Source organism: Parasteatoda tepidariorum, chromosome 3, assembly GCF_043381705.1.
Source record: "Parasteatoda tepidariorum isolate YZ-2023 chromosome 3, CAS_Ptep_4.0, whole genome shotgun sequence".
Lineage (NCBI taxonomy): Eukaryota > Metazoa > Arthropoda > Arachnida > Araneae > Theridiidae > Parasteatoda > Parasteatoda tepidariorum.
Window position 1 is genome coordinate 97,795,555 of NC_092206.1, and position 20,122 is coordinate 97,815,676.

At 25.7% G+C, this 20,122-nt stretch overlaps 1 protein-coding gene across 4 annotated transcripts in view; it reads left to right on the forward strand.

Moving 5' to 3' along the window:
• The window catches only part of LOC107452888 (titin homolog), a 74,760-nt gene that overhangs the window by 36,913 nt on the left and 17,725 nt on the right, over positions 1-20,122 (forward strand). For 2 of the 4 annotated variants that reach the window (XM_071179037.1, XM_043044687.2), the window contains exons 2-5: positions 10,690-11,054; positions 16,271-16,393; positions 17,882-18,016; positions 18,536-18,718. In XM_071179037.1, the coding sequence (XP_071035138.1) occupies positions 10,895-11,054; positions 16,271-16,393; positions 17,882-18,016; positions 18,536-18,718 (601 nt within the window). In that variant the 5' untranslated portion in view covers positions 10,690-10,894. Of the gene's footprint in view, positions 1-6,469; positions 6,632-10,689; positions 11,055-13,318; positions 13,575-16,270; positions 16,394-17,881; positions 18,017-18,535; positions 18,719-20,122 lie in introns of those variants that run through there. The other 2 variants (XM_043044688.2, XM_043044689.2) reach the window with 2 other exon arrangements.

The following is a 20,122-nucleotide window of genomic DNA, read 5'->3' on the forward strand; positions in this document are numbered from 1 at the left end:
AATAAATCATTTTTAGTAGAGCAGCCTACTATATGGGTAGCAATCAAAAATAAGAAATAGCGCACAAGCTGATTGCTAACAATGTCTCCTTAAATACTCTCAACTATTTCAATCTGATTTCAGTGACTCCTATAATTGGTTAATGGATGGTTAAAATTCCGATTTCTACTTACTAAAAAAATCATAATTCTCAAAATTTAAAAATAAATAAATAAAATAAAATAATAATATAAAATAAAATACTAATATAAAATAAAATAATAATAAATAAATGAAATAAAATTGTGCAAAACTGAATATTTTTGTAAAAACTAACAGAAAATTCCGCCTTTTTAAAAGCGATAGAATAAATAATTTTTGGTTGAAAAATTTACTATATAGGGAGTTATGAAAAATAAGAAATAGCGCACAAGCTGCCTGCAAGCAATGTCACCACAAGCACTGATAACTATTTCAATCTAATTTTAGTGATGGTTAAAATTTTGATAATTTGCTACTCAATTATGAATTGCATAATTCAGTTCTACAATTTATGCCTATTTTATAGTAAAAATATCTGTAAGGAAAATGAGCTTAAATGGTATTTATTTTTTGTGAGCACATGCATCTTCACTTTTATCTGGATATTCTTACTATTCTTTTTGCTTATTTTCTTCCTTTTTTTTAAAATTTTTTAAACAAAATGTAAGTTATATTATTAGTAGAAAATATTAGAAAAAAATTATATTAGATAAAAAAAAATTAATATCAGAACAAAATATTAAAATTATTTTACACATAATTTAATATTTTCCCCCTTATTTAATCTAACCAAATTAGGAATTCATATTCCCTCAATGTCATTTTTTTAAAATTTCATCTTTCTTCTATTTTGTTTTCGTATCACACATAGTTTCTAGCACTATAATTCTGTTTAATTTAGTTACGTTTTACTGTGATTTTTTTAATTTTTAATATTGTGCATTTGATTTAGTCCTGTTTATGAGAAAAAAACTGCGTTTGTTGTTTAACTAAGATTATATTTATCTGACATAATTACTTTTGTGACCTACAGAGATTTATTTTTGTGATGATGGCACCCAAGATTAATTTTAGTTATAATAAATTCACATTTGCTATTTTATAGTTTTATAAAATATTATTGCTTTTTAATGTTAAAATCATGTTTTATTTATTTTGTTTTAAATCAATGCCAATATTTTTCTACCTTACAATAAATAAATTTTAGCTAATTAATATCACCCTGTAAATGTATACCTATCGGGATTAAATGTCAGCTTTTGCCTGTTTGTAAAATAAAACTTGAATTGCTTCCTTTAGACCGTTTATGCTAAACTAGTTTTTTTTACTGTACTGTAGTTAAAGCTTATCAATTTACATTAACTTTAATTTTCTGTCAAAAATAATAATGAAAACGATATATTATGCTTGACCATGCATTTATTTTTTTTATTAAATATGCAATTAAATTTATTTTTTAGATATATAAGGATGTTTTTAAAATAAGCATACTCAATGTAAATTATTATTAGGATTTAAATAATTATTATTATAATTGCTTTATGATAGCTTTTGTTTTGTATTTTAATTATGTTAATTTGCTTTCAAGAATTCTATTTAAATTTAGAAAGAAAAAAAAATACATTGTAATATACAGAGTTAAATTTTATTACACTTTATAGAAACTGAAGAAGTTAATCATTATGATGCTTTTTACTATATTAAGAAGAAAAATCATTATTATATTTTCCTGTAATTAATTATTTATTAAGCTTGTAAATGCCATTTCAATGTTTAACAAATTCAAGCGCAATTATTTTTAAACATTTGTGTGAGATGATAAAGAAGCCAGTTTAGAAATAAATTTTAATTAGCATTTTTCTTAAAAAAATATGTGCAAGTCATCTTACAATTAACACCATTTTACTTGGATATACAACCGATTAAAAATGAAACACGCTTGAAAAAATTGGAAGAAAAAAAATATATCGTTACCCCTGATTACTTATTTCAACATCAAATTGAAGGTTGGAGTTAAGGCCAAGGTTTCAAGTATCACGCAAGAGCGAGAATTTCAAGGGAACTGTTATAAAATTCTCAAGTAATCATTGTGTTCACGGGTAATCATTGAACTTTTTTATGACTTCTACAAATTTGAATGAGAGGTTTTTCAAAACACCTTTGCTCAACTAGCTCTTAAATACATTACATGCTTCTTTTTCCGCATTTGTAGGCATGATTTTAAATAAATATTTTTCAGTTAGCTAGGATTATTGATTTATTATTTTTTGACCTATATTTCTTTTTGTAGCCATTTTTGTTTTTTATGTGAAAGAAAAAACTATACATTTAAAAATATACTATATGGTAAACAAATACAGATTAAATTAGTGTATTTCGTTTAATAAACAATATTGTTTAAAAAATTCATTATAATTATATTGTGATTTTATTAATTTAGAGGACTAAATTGGTTAAGAATTTCTTTTGATGAATACTGTTAAAATTTGATTTTTCCTTCTATACATATTCTGACCCTGTGTTCAAAATAATGTTTAGAACTTTTCTAGATACATCAAACTAATTATTCTGAAACTATTCGCAAAACAATAATTTCATTGTTGTAACAATATGAAACGAAGATTCATTGTTCCAAATAATTTTGATTGCTTTATCGATATTAAACTTATTATATGGAAGCAATACTCAAAATAATAATATTGATCTAAAAATATTTAAGTAATTATTAACCGTAACTGAAAATATTAACCATGATTTTGATAGCCCTAACAATAAACTATTTTTCTAAAACAATAATTCATAATTCTATTGTCATTGAAATATTTAGCTCTGATTCAATATTCATATTAATAACAATGTTAATTGCCCAAACAATGTTGATTCCATTATTCTAAACCTATGTTCAAAATAATAATAGGGTTGTTCTAACAATATCAAAACAAATATTCTGAACCAATGTATGAAATTCTATTAATGTGATTATATTAAATATGTTTCAATATATAAAATAAAAAAATATATATTTATTGCCTTCAATTGAAAAATTCCAGCCATGTATAATTATGCTAAGAACATATTTCTTTCGTAGAATGTACTGAAAAAAATACTATAGTTTTCAACTGATTATAATTCGAATTATATTCTTGACGATAGAAACATTTAAAACACCAGCTGCTTTAAATTTATGATTTTAAAAAAATTATTTTATTTTAAAATGGTAGCGAGGTATAATAATGCCAGTTACTTATTTCACTTATAGACTAATAATGGAGTCGTGGTGGCTCAGGGAATAGAGCGCACGCCTCCCAATGAAGGGACCCGTGTTCGAATTCCAGTGATGGCTGGTCGAAAAGAATTCAGCACTCGGCTTGCACCGACCACAGTGCTGATATTATCAGTGGTAAACTGAGCATGGGTTAGAGTTAGTTCCCTTGCCACCGTGAAAGCAAAATTATCCTAATACTTGATCCAGAAACTCCCTTGTTTTCTGGGTTTGTTTCAAAATTGCAAGGTTACGAAGTTGAACATTGACAATGATTTTTGAATGAAAATTTGACAATGATTTGCCTCAACAAAAAGTTGACAGCCTCGAGCAATAGAAAATAGGCCTCCACTCTGTAGATCGCTAGGCATGAAACAGGAAAAAAAAAATACATTTAAAGAAAATAAAACGCTAAGTTGCCTATGAAAATATAGAAAATAAATAAAAGTGAAAAAACAAAACAAGAAAAACCACGGTAGCCGTGAAAGACAAATCAGGGCCGAATCCATTTCCCACACCGCTATGGCGATGTCTTATGACTCATTTAATTATAATCCTAAATTAATGAACAAACGATATAAAATTCTGCAAGAAACTTAGCATAATTTTTTTTTTAAATTATTCAATTTCAAAAATTCTTTCATAGCTGGTTAGAGGTAAAAACATAGTAAAAAATTCCAACATTAAATTTAAAAATGTTGAAGTAATAATGTTTATAACTCAGAATCTGTTTCCCTCAGAGAGTATTTGGAAGAAAAAAACGTTATTATACGGTACTAATTCTTGATTAGAAACATTATAAAACTGTGCGAGAAAGTTGGAAGAAATTTTTAAAATCATCGAATTTCAAGAAATTCTTCACAGGCGAGTTATTGGGAAATTTTTTTTTTAAGAAGGTAAAAAGAAAAAAAAAACTAGTTTCCAACCGCATTGGATAAAATTACAGCGCGCTGTACAGGCCACCTTTCCACAGAACAAAGAAAATCCCGCGAGTCCTTCCGAACCGTTATTATCGACGTAAGCAGAAGAAGACGCGGCCCGTTCCGACGAAATAGTCGTTAGCGGTCATCAGGATGCCCGGGGCGGACCTTCTCCTGCCATGCCTCCCGCCGCCCCGGACAGCTCTGACAGCCTTAGAGGAGGGTTCTCTTTTCGATCTTTCGGTTTGCCGCCCTGCACCTTCCACCCTCCCTACCTAAAGATAGAGGGATGTTCTATTTCTATGAAAATGGAGGGGTGTCTGTAGGATGAAAAAGCTCTAGAATAAGGGTGGGAACTTTGTGAAGCATAAATTGAATTCTTAAATTGAGGTCGATGAGGTTTTTTGTGATGATTGCTACCTTTTCAATTCTTCCTATTCGGTACAGAATATTATTGGGAAAATTATTCTCAAAAATATTCTATTTATTAAAGAATGAAATTTAGTGATAGATCGATATTGAATTTTCACTGTTGAAAAAGTTATTAATTTTTAACTATTTTTGTCTCTTATTATTTTTAAGTTTGAGTCATTTTGAGCTATTACAGAATTATAGATTATTGGAACTATGCCAAAAAAATATATATATATTTTGTAGACAACATTTATATTCTTTTCGAGCCTATTGGACCATAACATCTTTAAAATTTGCTGTAAACTTAATATTGTTTATTATCACGTTTTTTAAGCTAAAATGCACGATATAGTAATTCAACTTAAATGGAATTATGGCTTAATTTAAAATTTCATTATTCTGCATTATATTATGGTTCAAGCAGGGGAAAATAATTTTTTAGAGTTGAATTTAAAGTTAGATAATTAATGCTTACAGAACTCTAAGTTAATGAATTGCCTTTCTTAAGTTTTCTTTAAAATAAATATCTATAAACAATCATGCTGTGATTATGTCGATCAGTTTACAATACCACTTTTTCACATTTTTTTTTTCATGAGAACGTATAAAATGCATTTTTAATTTATTCATTCTTCTGTTCGGTTCCTATGAGCTAAAATTTACTATATACCGAAACACAATAATATAAAAGACATGAAAGGTTTAGAGTAATATAATGATAAGCCTCATTTTCGAATTGTCCGGAAAAGCTATTTGTGAGAGCGTTTTTGTCAAAATAATAATGATAATAATGACACGATGCCTAAATAGGTAAAAAAATGTTTCGGTGTACTGTTGTTAACTTACAAAATACCTATCTTTAAACTATATTAAGGAACAGTTTGATTAAAATGTCGTCCTCACAAAAGGCACGGATTATCGTTGCATTACTTCAAACCCATTTACCCATTACCATAACCCAACTATTTAGATGTTATATAAAGCCATTATTTGTGAGACTGTGCAATTCCAAAACAATTATAAATTTTCAATTTTTTTCAACCCTTTTTTTCTTCTTCTAGTAATGATACGTTATAATATTTTTGAGATTAAAATAGATTTATAAAAAGAAATTCATTAAGCTTATTACCTAATTTTAATTTGATTCTTAAAACCATTTTTTATGGTGAGAAGGTGGGTTAAATTTTTAAAATTTTTGCCTTCTGTTATGAATTGGTCATAAACTAGTAATTCTGTGTTTGTAACTACAAATAAAGCCGATGGGAAGTGATAAAATATATGTAATGCATTAGAGAAAATGTAGCTCCCCAGTGTTCTAGACCCCACGCTAACCTTAACTGTTGGCCGCACAGATCACAGGTGAGAAAATAGCTTCCCAGGACATTTAAAAACCAATGAAGTAGCTGGTATACAGCCTTATAAAGGGTTAAATAAAAATATCACGGATCCTTTATCATACATTCCCACTCAGATGAAATAGTTAGAGCCTCTCACGGGCTGATAACTACAACAAATGAGCATCACGGATCTTCGCGTGGAAACGATTCATAGGGAATTAGAAAATTCATACGTAATCGATTTAACTGCAAACCGAATGATTAAAATCGGTGACTAAATTAGTGAACTGATTCACTCTAGAGCGGAAGGAGTTGTTTATTTTTGCATGAAATCTTATCTCACTGTTCCCTCCCTGTGTCCAGTGGGTCCAGGAGGAAAACGTCCTTGAAACCTAAGAATTCACTTGCCCCTCATATATATACACGTTCCTAACAGTTTCTGTTGATACTAGATACGATAGTGTTGGAACAATTAGATTACGGTCTCAAGACTGATTACTGGAGCAAAGTTCTTTTAGATTATAAAATTTTCCGTTCGTGGACGTAATAACTGAACATATCGTCGTTTAAGGCGTAGTTCGAGAGAATGGCAAAACTTCCGCTGCTTTAATATGAATGTTTAACTTTTTCAGTTATTTTCTGTTATTTTTGGCTAGTTTTTTTCATTGTTATTAAGAGTAAGTAAGACATTTTTTTAATGTTTAATTTTAATTCCATTCTTCTTGTAAAAACACCTTTAAGTTATTTGTTTCCTATAAATATCTCACAAACAAATGCAAACTGTTTTAATACCATGTTTTTAAATTTTAGATAATTTTGTGAATTTATTGACTTTAAGTCTAGTTTTTGCACTGTTATTAAGAATATTCTTTTTAAGTGTTTGATTGTAGTTATATAGTTTTATGCGTGTTAGATTGCTGCTAAATATTTGGCAATAACTATTTTAAATGTTCATAAATTAACTAACGTATATAATTTGAAATTTAATATTATTTCTTGAAACCCTTAGTTAAAATATTTCCAATATTTCTCATTTTTTTGTGAATATTAGATTTTTTATGAAATTAAATGTAGTTTTTTTTTTATGTAATAAATAGAAATTAGGAAATTATACTTCTGTAGCTTTAGGCATGCTAGATCCTTTCTATTTTTATTAGTAAAATTGTATTATTTATGAAACAAATACAAACTAATGTAGAACAAGTCCGTTGTTTATGAATTTTAAGATATTTTATGAATAATTGTATAATTTTATAAAACTATATTTTAGTTTGTAAATATTAGACATTTCTTATTTCAAGAAATTCCTTTTAACTTCTTCCACAATATCAAGAGTTTATAAACTCTTTTTACTGCAGTTATGTAGGTTTGCAATTTCAAATAAATCTACGAATATTAAGTTAATTTTTGAATTGCAGTTTAACTGCTCCAATATTATTAACTTGTTGCTTCATTGAGAGATAATGATTCGTTTTATTGTAATTATGCATGTTAGATACTCCATTTGCTTATGAAGGTGCTTTCCTTTTATTTATTTAATAACAAATACATAATAATAATCATTTGACTTTCAAAACAATTCAAGTTGTTGAAATTTGTGTGTCGAAATATAAATTTTAAAAGTATCTTTCCAAAGTCAATAATTAATGCATCTTTGTTGACATTTTTCTGCATAAAAAATTTTATTAATTTATGCGAGCGAAGTTGAATTGCCATTAAAAGAAATTAACCTACAGCCAAGAAATTAAAATGTTTTCGTTGACACAAAAAAGATTTATTTTAAAAGGCTAAATTAACCAAAAGAAAAAAGTTAAATCCACCTATAGTTAAGTACTGTCAATAATAATAATTTCATGTTTTTTTCCCTTTAAATGGCTAATGAATGTAAATTACTGCTAAATTTTCAATACCAATTTTACCTTTAAAATTGCATACAACTTAAAACCTTGCTAATTCTACACTGAGAAAAAAAAATATGATCAAAACAACCCTGAAAACCAGAATTTCTGGCTAACCCTAACCATATGAACTAAAAAATTACCAAGTGAATGATTTAAATACCATATATTTTAGTTTTAAATACCAGAATTATGCTTATTTACTTTAAAAGAAAAAAAAAACCGTTATTACCATACAGTGCGATAATTTAAGCAGGATTTTTGTTCCCGTGAATTTTTTAAAAATATCGATAAAAGACTTTAAAACGTACGCAAAACATTTCCTGGATTTATCGGATTGAATTTCAAAAACGCTAACAGTACTCCGAAAAGAATTTCTATGACCTTGTTTTAAATAATAAATTATAATGCTCAAGAGCCAACTATTAACGCTATTTTCATCACATAGTTTTAAGATATCACTGATACAATATAAATCCTAATTATTACCTATACCTTTTATTAAATTATCTATAAGGGATGGACAAAACTATGGAAACACTTCTATACTCTATGCAAACAATCTTTCTTTTCGTTACATATATTTTGGAAGATGACAAAACTGTTGGCACATTTTTAAAGATCATGATTGAAGCTTTATAGAAATGGTGTCATTTTTACGCATGCAAAACTTGAAGAAAGGAAAGGAAGTTAGAAACTTCTTCCTTCTTCACTAATACCAGCAATTAATGAAATTTCTATATGTTAGAATGCTTTTTTAACTATAGTGCTATTGAAAAAGGAAATCAACTCTAAACTTCCTACACTCCTTTTGGTCGATTCAAATTTTGCATACGTAAAAATGACATTTCTAATGCTTCAAGCAGGATTCTTCAAATTGTACCAACAATTTTGCCATGTAAAATCATCCAAAGCATCTGTTACGAAAAGAAAGATTGTTAACATAAAGTGAGTTAGATGTGTTTCGATATTTTTATCCAATCCTTGCATATCATAATTTTATCCGCATCATAGAATATTATTACACATATATTCTATATATACTGCTATTTATTTTAACTTTTAAATGAAAACCAATTCCTTGTGAATTTTCATTGCTGAAAAGCTTGATATATTTTTATTCACGTTTATAATAGCAAAGTAATATTCATAACGAATAGTTCAAAGGCATAAGTGTTAATGAATGGAATCTAAAAACACTTTTTTTTAATAGAATGTTGTGCCCATGTATTATTTCCATTATTGTTCTTTTAATATTAGTGTTAATTTTTATAATCATTAGAGTAATAAAATATTTCATATGAACCAAAAGCCTTTTTTAACGAAAATTATTTAATTTTATTTATGATTAAAATGTATACACTAAGGGTTTGCAATTATATAATGATGAGCCACATTATCAGAAGAGCGTTTTTAAGACTCCTCGTAATAAATACCACAGCCATCCATAGGCAAGAAAAAGTTTCTGTGCATTGTGCTATTATCTAATGAAAAATTTTGATCTTTGTGAAATACCTACCCAGAAACAATTCCACTGGACAGTTTGATGCAAAATGTCGTTTTTGGAAAAAACTGTGACTTATTACTACAAAGCCTCAACCCCTTTATGTATACAACACTTTTCACAACTTTAAAGTGATATTCAAATGTTACAAGTAGTTTCATTTATGTGTTTACGTGTTTTTAAAAATACCTTTTTTCTTACTTAAATTCTGTATACATTGTTTAGAAAAAATAATTATTTTTTGATTTTAAACTATAAATAAATGCTATGTTTTGCATAAAACATTCTTTACCTGCATTTTAACATGATAATTTTACTTTCATAAACACTGCATGATATGTATTACACAAGTTCTGCATGGTAATGCTTTTTTTCCCCTAATGCTTCTTCATTACCAGCGTTTCTTATTTATATTACGACGTTTTTGTTACTTTTTTTTTTAAGATACTGTAAAAACTAAAAATAAATAAAAAAATGATTAAAGGAACAACAATTAAAAAATAAAAGAAACAACAATTAAAAAATAAAAGAAACAACAATTAAAAAATAAATAATAAGCAATGTTTAATTAACCACTGAAAAGCTAACTCATGCATGTATTATACAAGTCTTGTATATTAATTGTAGTGCTTTTGATTTCCCACAAAAAGCTTCATTTCAAACATTTCTTGTTAACAAAATATTTTTTTTATTTTATTTCAAAATTACTGTGAAGAACAAAATAAATAAAATAAACAATATTAGCGTAAATATTGAAAAGCCAACTCATGCTAAGAATACAAAAAAGTATATTTTGATAATAATATAAAAAGTAAAAATTTGGATATTAATTTTTTTATTAAAACATGGTAAAGAACTTATAAACAACAAATCGGAAACAAAAAGGATAAATAATTAATAGAATGATAAAATATATCTGCTAATTTTCATGACATTATATATTCAGGCTTATTACTTCTTTATCATATTATAACCTCTAAAAAATTAACAATGCAATATTTAACACTAATTATAATTTTTTTACAATTTAAATAAAACCATGTATTTTCAAGTTACTTAAGGATTATATGGGTCACTCTGAATTATGCTGTAAATGAAAGTTAATAAATCCATAATAGAATTTTTTCTCCAACATATTATTAAATTTTGCACGCACTTATATCGATTATTGATTCCAATTCTGTTCTTACAAAAATTAAGTTTTATAATTCGTAAATTTTGCATTCAAGTAAATACTCATATGGAGTGATATGAATAATTTCTTGAAAAGCATAAATCATGCATTTATGAGATCTTTAATTTGAATACTAAGAGTTATTTCTTTTCTTTGTAGGATTTTTGATATTTAAGTGAAGCCGCCGTAACCCTAACCCTTCGAAAATTAAAGCAGGAATGTGTGTGTCCTTCGGCCGAACATCACCAACAAGACTCGTTGAGAATTGTGCCGAATTTCGTTGTCGGAGCACCCCTGCCAGTCGAACAGCGAAAACCACCTCTTCGGTGAGGTTCGAACGTACCACCACCAGAATTCGGGCGACATGAACGGCCGAGTATACGCCGTCAATCGGTCGCCAGTACTCGCTTGGAATGTGGAAGTACCTTATGCCGACATGCCTGCCGCTGCTGCCGCCATATCTCCCATTGTACCGGCAGCCTCCGACCCCTATGGACGATGCTGGCAAAACCAAGTCGACCCTGGTGAGTCTCTTATCATTTCTATATGAATTCTATCTTCAAATTATTCGCAAATAGGGTGTAAATATTTTCATTGTTCTAAACGTATGATAAATATTTTTGTTTATTTTATATTGGGTAGAGGATATGTAGTGGTAAGTCTTAACTAATTGCAGTGTGTGTATCAAAAACTTCTTTTACTGTGAGAGATTTGAATTGGCAATATTTTCGATGGTAGTATTAATCACACTGTAATCATAAAATAGAAACTCTAATCTTTTAAATGTAATTTTTGTACCAAAGAGAGCATTGCAAAGTTTTGAAAAAACTTTATTGGTATGACGCATTTCTTCATACGTTGATGATTTTTTTAATAAAATATTTTAAACAAAAATGTATTTTGCATTGTAGAGATTTCTTTTATTACTGTTAAAAACCATTTAAAATTATATTTTATTTGAGCTTAGTATTAAATCTCCATGAAAATTGTTTATTAATTTAATTGCCACTGCAATTTGAAGAAAAAAAAATGAATTAAAAAAAGATAACTGGAATTTTGGCAACGAAAACTCTCCGAAATTTTGCACTTTGAATATACGATTCGCTCAGCAATTTTAATTCTTTTCATTTTTGTTAAAGCTATTTTATTTTTCCTCATTCTTTATTTTTGTCAGATGTCAAAAGTGGGCGGAGCTACGGGAAGATACATAGCTGCTTACTTGTGAAGAAGCGCTATCTATTGGTGAATAAGTGAACTAATTTATGCTCTGCATTTTTAATGCATTTGCTCACTAAGCAAGTTCTAATATTGAGTTTAGTTGGAGATTGCTCCTAGAATTTCCTATCAGAAATTTTTATCTTAGATGATTAAACAAACTTCTGGGATTTCCCGAATTCGACTTCATGTTTTTTTTTTATTTAAAAAAGATCGTATCTTAATAAGTTACTTCAGTATTTGGAGATATATTTTTGCACCGAAAACATTTTTTAATTAAAACTATTTATTAGAACTATTAGATTTTAACCAGAAAATGTATAAATGTAAATTAAGAATTATTACATGAACATTAAGAAATTTTTTTTTATTAGAAAGTATATGTTTGTTCTGGGAAATTATACAGTATATTAAAGTAATGAAGTTAGATTGCTTTTTTGATCATAATTTTATATTTCTTCAAATTTATACTAACCACACTATAGAACTAAATGAAAATTCCATAAAACCTTAGTGACGGAAAGCACTGGAATGTTGGATTTCGTATTTTTAGTTAAATGTACGGATTAAAAATTATAATTGAAATAGTTATTTATTTATTTCTCTGTAAATGATTAGGAAATCCAAGCAAAATGTTTATAATGAATTAAAAAAAAGAATATAAAGATAATCATTTGTTGATTTCAGAATGCAAACAGTAAATAAAATAAAATATTTAAGTTTCAAACATTTTCACAATATTGTTAACACTTTAAAAACGTTTTTTCTTATTTTTGTGTGCCTTTCACTTTTTTTTTTTTAAATATTAAATCTTAATTAAACATTGTACGTTCTTTAATAATAATTTCTTTCTTAAATGGTGTTTACGGTATTTTAACTAGAAAAGTTGCATTCAAAATTTCTTTAGATTTTTTTTCGTTATAATTTATGTTACTGTTATATTATTTTGTTCTGATTATCATACCTTATTACAACTTATTAACTTTGTTTCTCTGAATTTTTTTCTATGTATATAATTAAAAATAGATTCTAACTTGGCAGTTAAATAAGAAATAGATATGTTTTAGTTACATTGACAAACTCATTCATAAAGAAGTAATTTATTTTATGATTTCAACTGCAGGAATCATCATAAAACTTATTTAAGATATGATTTTCTGTAATTTTTTTGTATGTTTAATTCTGAAGATTTATTTATTGCCAAATTATTTTTTTAAACCAATTTAAGCTTTTTGACTATTATAAATACAAAAATAAGAAATCATAACAAAATATATTCACTATTTTGCAAAATAATTGCAATATTAAAAAAGTTCTTCAAATAATATTATCGATAAAAAGAAAATGGACGATAGAGATATTTATACTTTAATTATGATTCATTCCATTCCTAGAAAAATTTTCACTTTTAAATACGTTTCAAAAAAGATTGGTAAAATCATCAAAAGATTCTTTTGCGTTGTTCTGAATTTATTTAGCTCTTATGGGTTAGTGGAATCAAAAGCTCCAGAAAAATGATAAATAAGAATAGTGACGTCATTTTTTGTTACATCAGTCGGATCTCCAGAATGCTGACTTCTGTTGTCGAATCTGTTTCTCACTTGTGTTTTTCTCAGTGACTCACAGAGTGAATATCTCAGTAGCAAGGATATATGAAAAAAATATTGCGATTCAATTTCACAATAATAGTATCCATTATATGATTTTAATTAAATTTTAAAGAGATAAGAATATCCGGATTTTAGTTTTGTCTTTCTTGTGGATGAATAGGAAGTATTGTCTTAAGAATTCTGAATGTTCCATTGTAAATTCTTTTATGTCAGAATTAAGTAAGTTTTTATAAAATTATCTATTGTATATTGTATTAATAATTTTACTAATGTTGTTAGATTCTTTTCAATTCTGAATTCGTTAATTTAATTTTGAATTTTTTATTCTATTTGTTTATTCCATTAATGCCTAAAAATTTTGAAAACGAACTATTAAGTTTGTTTTCTAAATAAAGATGTTTATTTGTATTCCTGTTTTGTTTAAAGGGAGATTATTTGTTATTAATAGTCTTAAGAATTCTTCAACCTGTTTTAATTTTAACTGTATAATTTGGAATGTGAAAAAATTAGGTTGTATTTTCTAATTAATATTAGAATTGAATTCATTATTCTATGTTATTTATTATTATTCTTTTTCGTATTTAATATTTTGAACTGAATCTACTTAATATTAAATAAATAATATTGAATGAATAATATTAATTAATTAAACCTTTTTTGATATTATTTTGTATCTATCAATAAATATGGTTTTCTAAACCTGCAGATATTTAGTACCTAATCCTTTTTCCTTATATATTTTTGTCAGACATAGTTTATGACACCTTTTTATACTAACCACAGTGAAAGTGAAAAAAAAACTATATTTTATCAAATGCTAAACTACTATTATGAAATAGAATTTCTAGTATTCTTAACTTATTGGTTTCTGAAGAAGAATTAATGCATGTACAGGGAAATTTGTCATTTATTCTGAAAATATAAAATACTCATATAAACATAGCTTTTTTTACTCATTAAATATTCTTGTCATTACATTAAAGCTTTCAATCATAATTTCATATTTATATTTTAATTGTAATTTGATATTCTGAACATGTTTAACTTACTATTTGAATAAAGAAGTGTAATTGTGATATATATCTATATTTTTTTTTGATACTGTAAATAAATATAAAGGTACACACTAATGTAATCATGTTAAGAAACGTGTATAGTATTCGAAACATTTTACTATATATTCTATTATTCTATATTTAAGACCAGTATTTTTCTGAGGAAAAAAGTTGAAAGCTTAAAATTCCTCATAACCCCACCTATAAATATTTTCATGCAATAAAACATAAACTAGAGTTTATTGTGTTCTAAGGAGAAATGTTTTTCTTTTTCCAATTTTACTATTACAGATAAATCATTATAAATTTTTTTTAGAATTGGAGTCAACTATAAACAAGTGTTACTGTATAGATTTGAAAAGAAAAAAAAAATATGCAAAAGTATTTAGTTTTGTTATTGATAGAAGAAGTTTAAAATTTGTTATTCTAAACAATACCAAAAATTTGCAATAAATAAAGCAAAATCCATATATAACTACTACTTGAAATTTTTTATTTAAATCATGAGATATAATTTAATTATGCTTAAAAAAATCTTTTAATTTAAAGGCTACATTGTTGTTGTTTTTTTACAGAAAGTCGCTTACATTCAAGCTGCATAAACTAAATATAACTTGGCATTTAAAAGAAAAAAGAATTGCTTGTAAATAGAATTCAAATATAATGTATTATTTAAATGCCTGTATATTTATTTGAAAATAAAAAGCAAAAAAGACTAATTTAAAAATTGATTGAATTAGTCTTAAACTAATCTTAATTTAATATTTTGGAAAATATTTTAGTTAGAATTAAAATTTATTGTATGATTCAGTGTGTTTGGTAATTAAATTGTAAATTAATATTAAAATGGATTATTAGCATTTATTTTTAAGTTATTAATAAAATAGTTTTAACTTTAATATTTTTTATCATTTCTTGGAGATTCTCAAATTTCATCAATTCTTAAGAACATTAAAAGTTTGAATTTGTCTAAAGTGAAAGATATTGATTTAAAAAGCAAATATTCCTTACAAAATGGTAATTTTTTTAAAAATCATTAATAAATGAAAAAATGTATTAAAATTATTTTATTAAGTTATTTTTTTATTTTTGAGAATACTGGAACATGCATTATATATAGATAAACACATCCTGTTTGCTGATAAAAAAAAATGATTTCATATTATTTTTAGTAGTATTCAAAATTATTTTTAACTGTACATCAAAGTTTTCAACTTTTGGAAATCATATGTTCTTAAGAACGTTTATCATATAATATTCTTAAGAACGTTGAAAGTTCAGATTTGTATAAAGTGAACAAGATATTGTTTTAAAAAGTAAACATTCCTAACAAAAATCTAATTTTTTTCATCATTATAAGTATTTTTTACAAATGTTTAAAAAAAAATTGAATTAAAGCATAAATTTTTTCATTGAAAAAAATTGTGGTAAAGAGATCATTCTGGTAACCCTAATATGGCCTTTTCTTTTCCACCAAAAGAAAAAAAAAATATTAAAAATAATTAAGTTATAATTTTTTATTTTTGAGAATTCTGGAACATATATACAAGTAAGCACATCCTGTTTGCCTGTAAATATGAACTTTTATATTAATTTTAAGAGTATTTAAACAATTTTTGAACTAAGCATCAATGTTTTCCAACTTTTGGAAAGCTTTGGTTTGTTTTCTTCTAGCCCCGAAAGGATAGGTTGCAGATAAATAGCAAATATGTTCTTAAAAATAATTCAAATGAAATTTCTAAAAAAAAATTTTTTTGCAACAATGTTTATTTAATTTTGTCTATGTATTTTATTAATAATTTGTATTGTAATTAATATCACATATTTTGTAAAAAGAATTTTGTTATTTTTCTGCAATAGGTTCAAGTTTTCCATATTTTGGAGCATTATATAACAACTCGTTACCTCCAACTGCATACAGATTGCAACCTGGGTGCATGCCTAACCTTGGGCAGTTCTGGCCTCCAACACCACCCCCAGATGGTAAGTTTTTTAAATTTATTTTTGTCTTAAAATTAATTAATAAATTAATTTTTGTTGATGATTTGTTCTTAACGTATGAATCAATATGTTAAAAGATTATTGTGTTTTTTTATTTCTGAAACTTTGTTGATGATGTAAATACAGAACTTTCTTAGTTAACTCAATTTTGTTGATTCTAATAAAAAATTAAGTCCCAAGTCAAAATGTTTTTCTATTTTTCAAATTAAAAATAAATCTCTGCAAGCCATGTGTTTTTACAATTTTATTGTGGAAAATTAATCTTGAAATGATATAGTAAATTCATTAATAAAATTGCCTTTCACTTGCCTTTCACATAATTTGTATTTTAAGTTTAATGTTTTCTTATTTAAACACAAATGTAAGGTTAATATTCCAGTTTTGTTATTGCACTGTTTTATTTTGAAATGGTTATCAAACTAAAGCAAATAAGTTAGAAAAATTAGTAAGAAAAATAATAGCATTGTTGTGTAAAATCTATAAAAATGAACAAGAAATATTGTATTCCTTTATTTAAAGAGATTATCAATATTGATTAAAATTAGTCCAAAATTAAAATTTCCTGTTAATTTAGATTATTATTCCTAACACATTATGCATCGTAATCAAGAAGCACAAAATGTAGGTAAATAGGATATGTAGATAAGCACCATTACTTTAACAATTCTATATATGTATTTAAAGTAATATAGCGATGAAAAAAATTTACTCAATTATGCTAAATGACGATATATCAAAGGAATATTTTTCCTCTTCCTAAAACAAAAGCTACATTCCACTATGTGTCCAATTTTATTTTATTTGCTATACCTTAAATCATATTTAGAGTATATTGTTTGGTATTTGTATGATTTTTTTTCTACTTTAGCTTCTATCCGTTTTATTTATTTATTTATTATTTTTTTTTGCATTTTCTTCTGAAGTATTTTCTAGTATATTGACTTTATAATATTGAATATTTTATTTATTATATTTCTTTACTATATAAAAGTATTTATCATATTCTTTTAGGTTAATATATATTAATATTGACATGCAAATGGAAAGGATTGTATTGAAAAGTAAATCATATTTGCAACTTATCAAATTGAATAAAAGCACATTTGAAAGTTTATAAGATTTAAAGTTCATAAGTTTTAAAAAAAAATATTGGTAGATATAATCCTGTTTCAAGATTGACTTGAAAATTAAGATCATCAAGTTTCTAATTTTAATGAAAATAGAAAACTATTCATTTATGAGTTTCATGAATTTGTTCAAGTTAATTTGTTTTCAAGTTTTAAATGTATGCTTTGATAATGAAAAAATAAAAGGAATAAATAAAAAAATATTTGGTTTTTCAAAGATTTAACTATTCTTAATAAAATTCTAAATTATTATTTCATTTTTATTTTTCTGTTGATTTTTTTCAATACTTATTACGTAACTATAGGACATTGACTTATTTTAATCCTTGTTAAATATTTGTAGGTTGTGGAAGATTTGATGGGAATAATTTGTATTTCGGACATCCAGTTTTGAGACATGGTGAGAATTTGACCTCAAATTTAAGAAATTCTCTTCAAGGTTTGGGCCATTACTCACATCTAGCTGAAACACCCAAAGGTGAATAATTATAACTCTTAGTGGAGTTTGTTTTAATTGTAAATCCAATTTTATTAATAACAATGTAATTTTGAATATTAATAATATCGTAATCACTCTTTACTTATTAAAAAATAGAAGTTTTTATATATCAGTTTGTATCACCATATTGCAAAGGATATTTGTTCTATTGTTTTATTGGAAAATATTATAGTCCTTGTTAAAAATATTAAATTTTTATTCTTTAACTGCTAATTTTAAAGTTATCTTATTTTAAATTTTTAAAAAATAGCTTTTAGTAATTTATAAGTTTTTGCATATTTAGTAGCATTAAATTAGAAGTGGAAAAAATAAAATTAGAAAAAATATCATTCAAATATAATTTTTTATTTATAGCTTTAACTGTTAATTGTGTATAAATGTTTTAAATATTTTTTTTCCAAGATTAAAAAAATTATTTACATTTAGGTTTATTAAAATAAAAATTACTAATTATTTTTTAAAGATGCTAATGAATAATTTTATTAAAATATCTTCTAGAGTCAACACAGCGAGTTTTTAAGCAAGAGAAAGTACTTTCTCCAAATGTCAACACATCTAGTATGTCTATGTGTTCATCAGGATCAAAGTCTGACAATCTAAATGCTTGCTGTGTTGTTGAAAGCAAGCTAAAATCTCAGTGTTCAGTTTCACGTAGTCTGCCAAAACAAGAACTCCTTACGGGTAATTTGCTTTTAATAAACACATCATATTTTGTTAAATGTAGGGAAAATGTTATCAATTTTTTTAAAAATAATTTATGTGTTTAAGCAAAACTTGGACGATTTTAATTTGTAAGGAAAAATTATAATAATGGTATTCTATATGCTGAATTTTCTCAAAATTTATTTTGTGCTCTTAATTTAGCTTTTAAAAGCTTTTGTTTAAATATTTAAAACATTACATTTTCTCCCTATATGTTTTTTTCAGTAGTTTAGCTTTTTATATATTTTCTGTGATTTACTAAACATGTACATGTACATATCGTATTCATAATTATTCAAAGACAGCTTAAATTTGCAAGAGAGAGAAATTATTTTTTTTTTATAAAAAAAATCAGTTCTTGATTAATTTACAATAAAGAAAATAGTTTTTTCATTTATTACATGCTGATTTTTTTCATCAAGAAATTTTATATAGTTTTGTCTAGTATAAAGAATGCTTAAAACTAAATCAGTATATTTTCTTCAAGCATTTCATTTTTTCTAAAATACAATTCTAATCCAAGCATGCTAAAATGCAGCATTTTTGTAGATTGACTTAAAATATACTTTAAAATTTGAGGTTTAGACTGCTATAAATAAGCAAAAAAATTTTTTGATTGTCATGCAAAATTAATAATTGTTACATTTTGAAATGCAAGTAAGTCAGTGTTTTCATTACAGAAAAAAATGGGAGAGAGTTTCTCGCTCTTTCTCAAAAACAGGGTGAGATTACAAAAAGTTAAGTGAGATTCCTAAACATTAAAAAAACACAAATAGATTTGGGAAAAAAAATATTTCTTTAATTATAATACATTTTTAACATCTTCTAATTTCTAAACCATTGAATATTTTTATTACATCATCATATGGAAAATGTTCTATATCTACTTTTTCATCAGATATTCTCATTAGGTTGCTCAAATGCTCATCAGTTAAATCTGTACAATATTTTGTTTTAATTCGGTTTTGGGTGCTAAATGACAGATGCTGAACTATTCGGAATCACTAATTAAATTTGTAGCATTGTGCATGCACATTCCTATCCTCTACATTTGCCAGTATAGACTTTTCAATTATAGTATAGTTATAGAAGTTCGTTGGAGTTATTTCCATGTTCATACTTCTTGTTAGGTCTTCCAGCATAGTTTTCACAGACTTCAACTTTTACAAATTGCTGTAAATTGTCGGTGAGGGAGTTCGGTAATTAATTTACAGCTAAAAATGGGGCTAACTTTAAACAACTTATTATAAAGGACTCATTTTTTTTCTTCTTAACACTTGTCATAGCTGTTTTCATGTCTTTTTCAAAATGGCGGATTTTATTAAAATTTGCGGAAGACGAAATTTTTTCCAAAATTCGAGAGATTCGCGCATTTTAAAATTT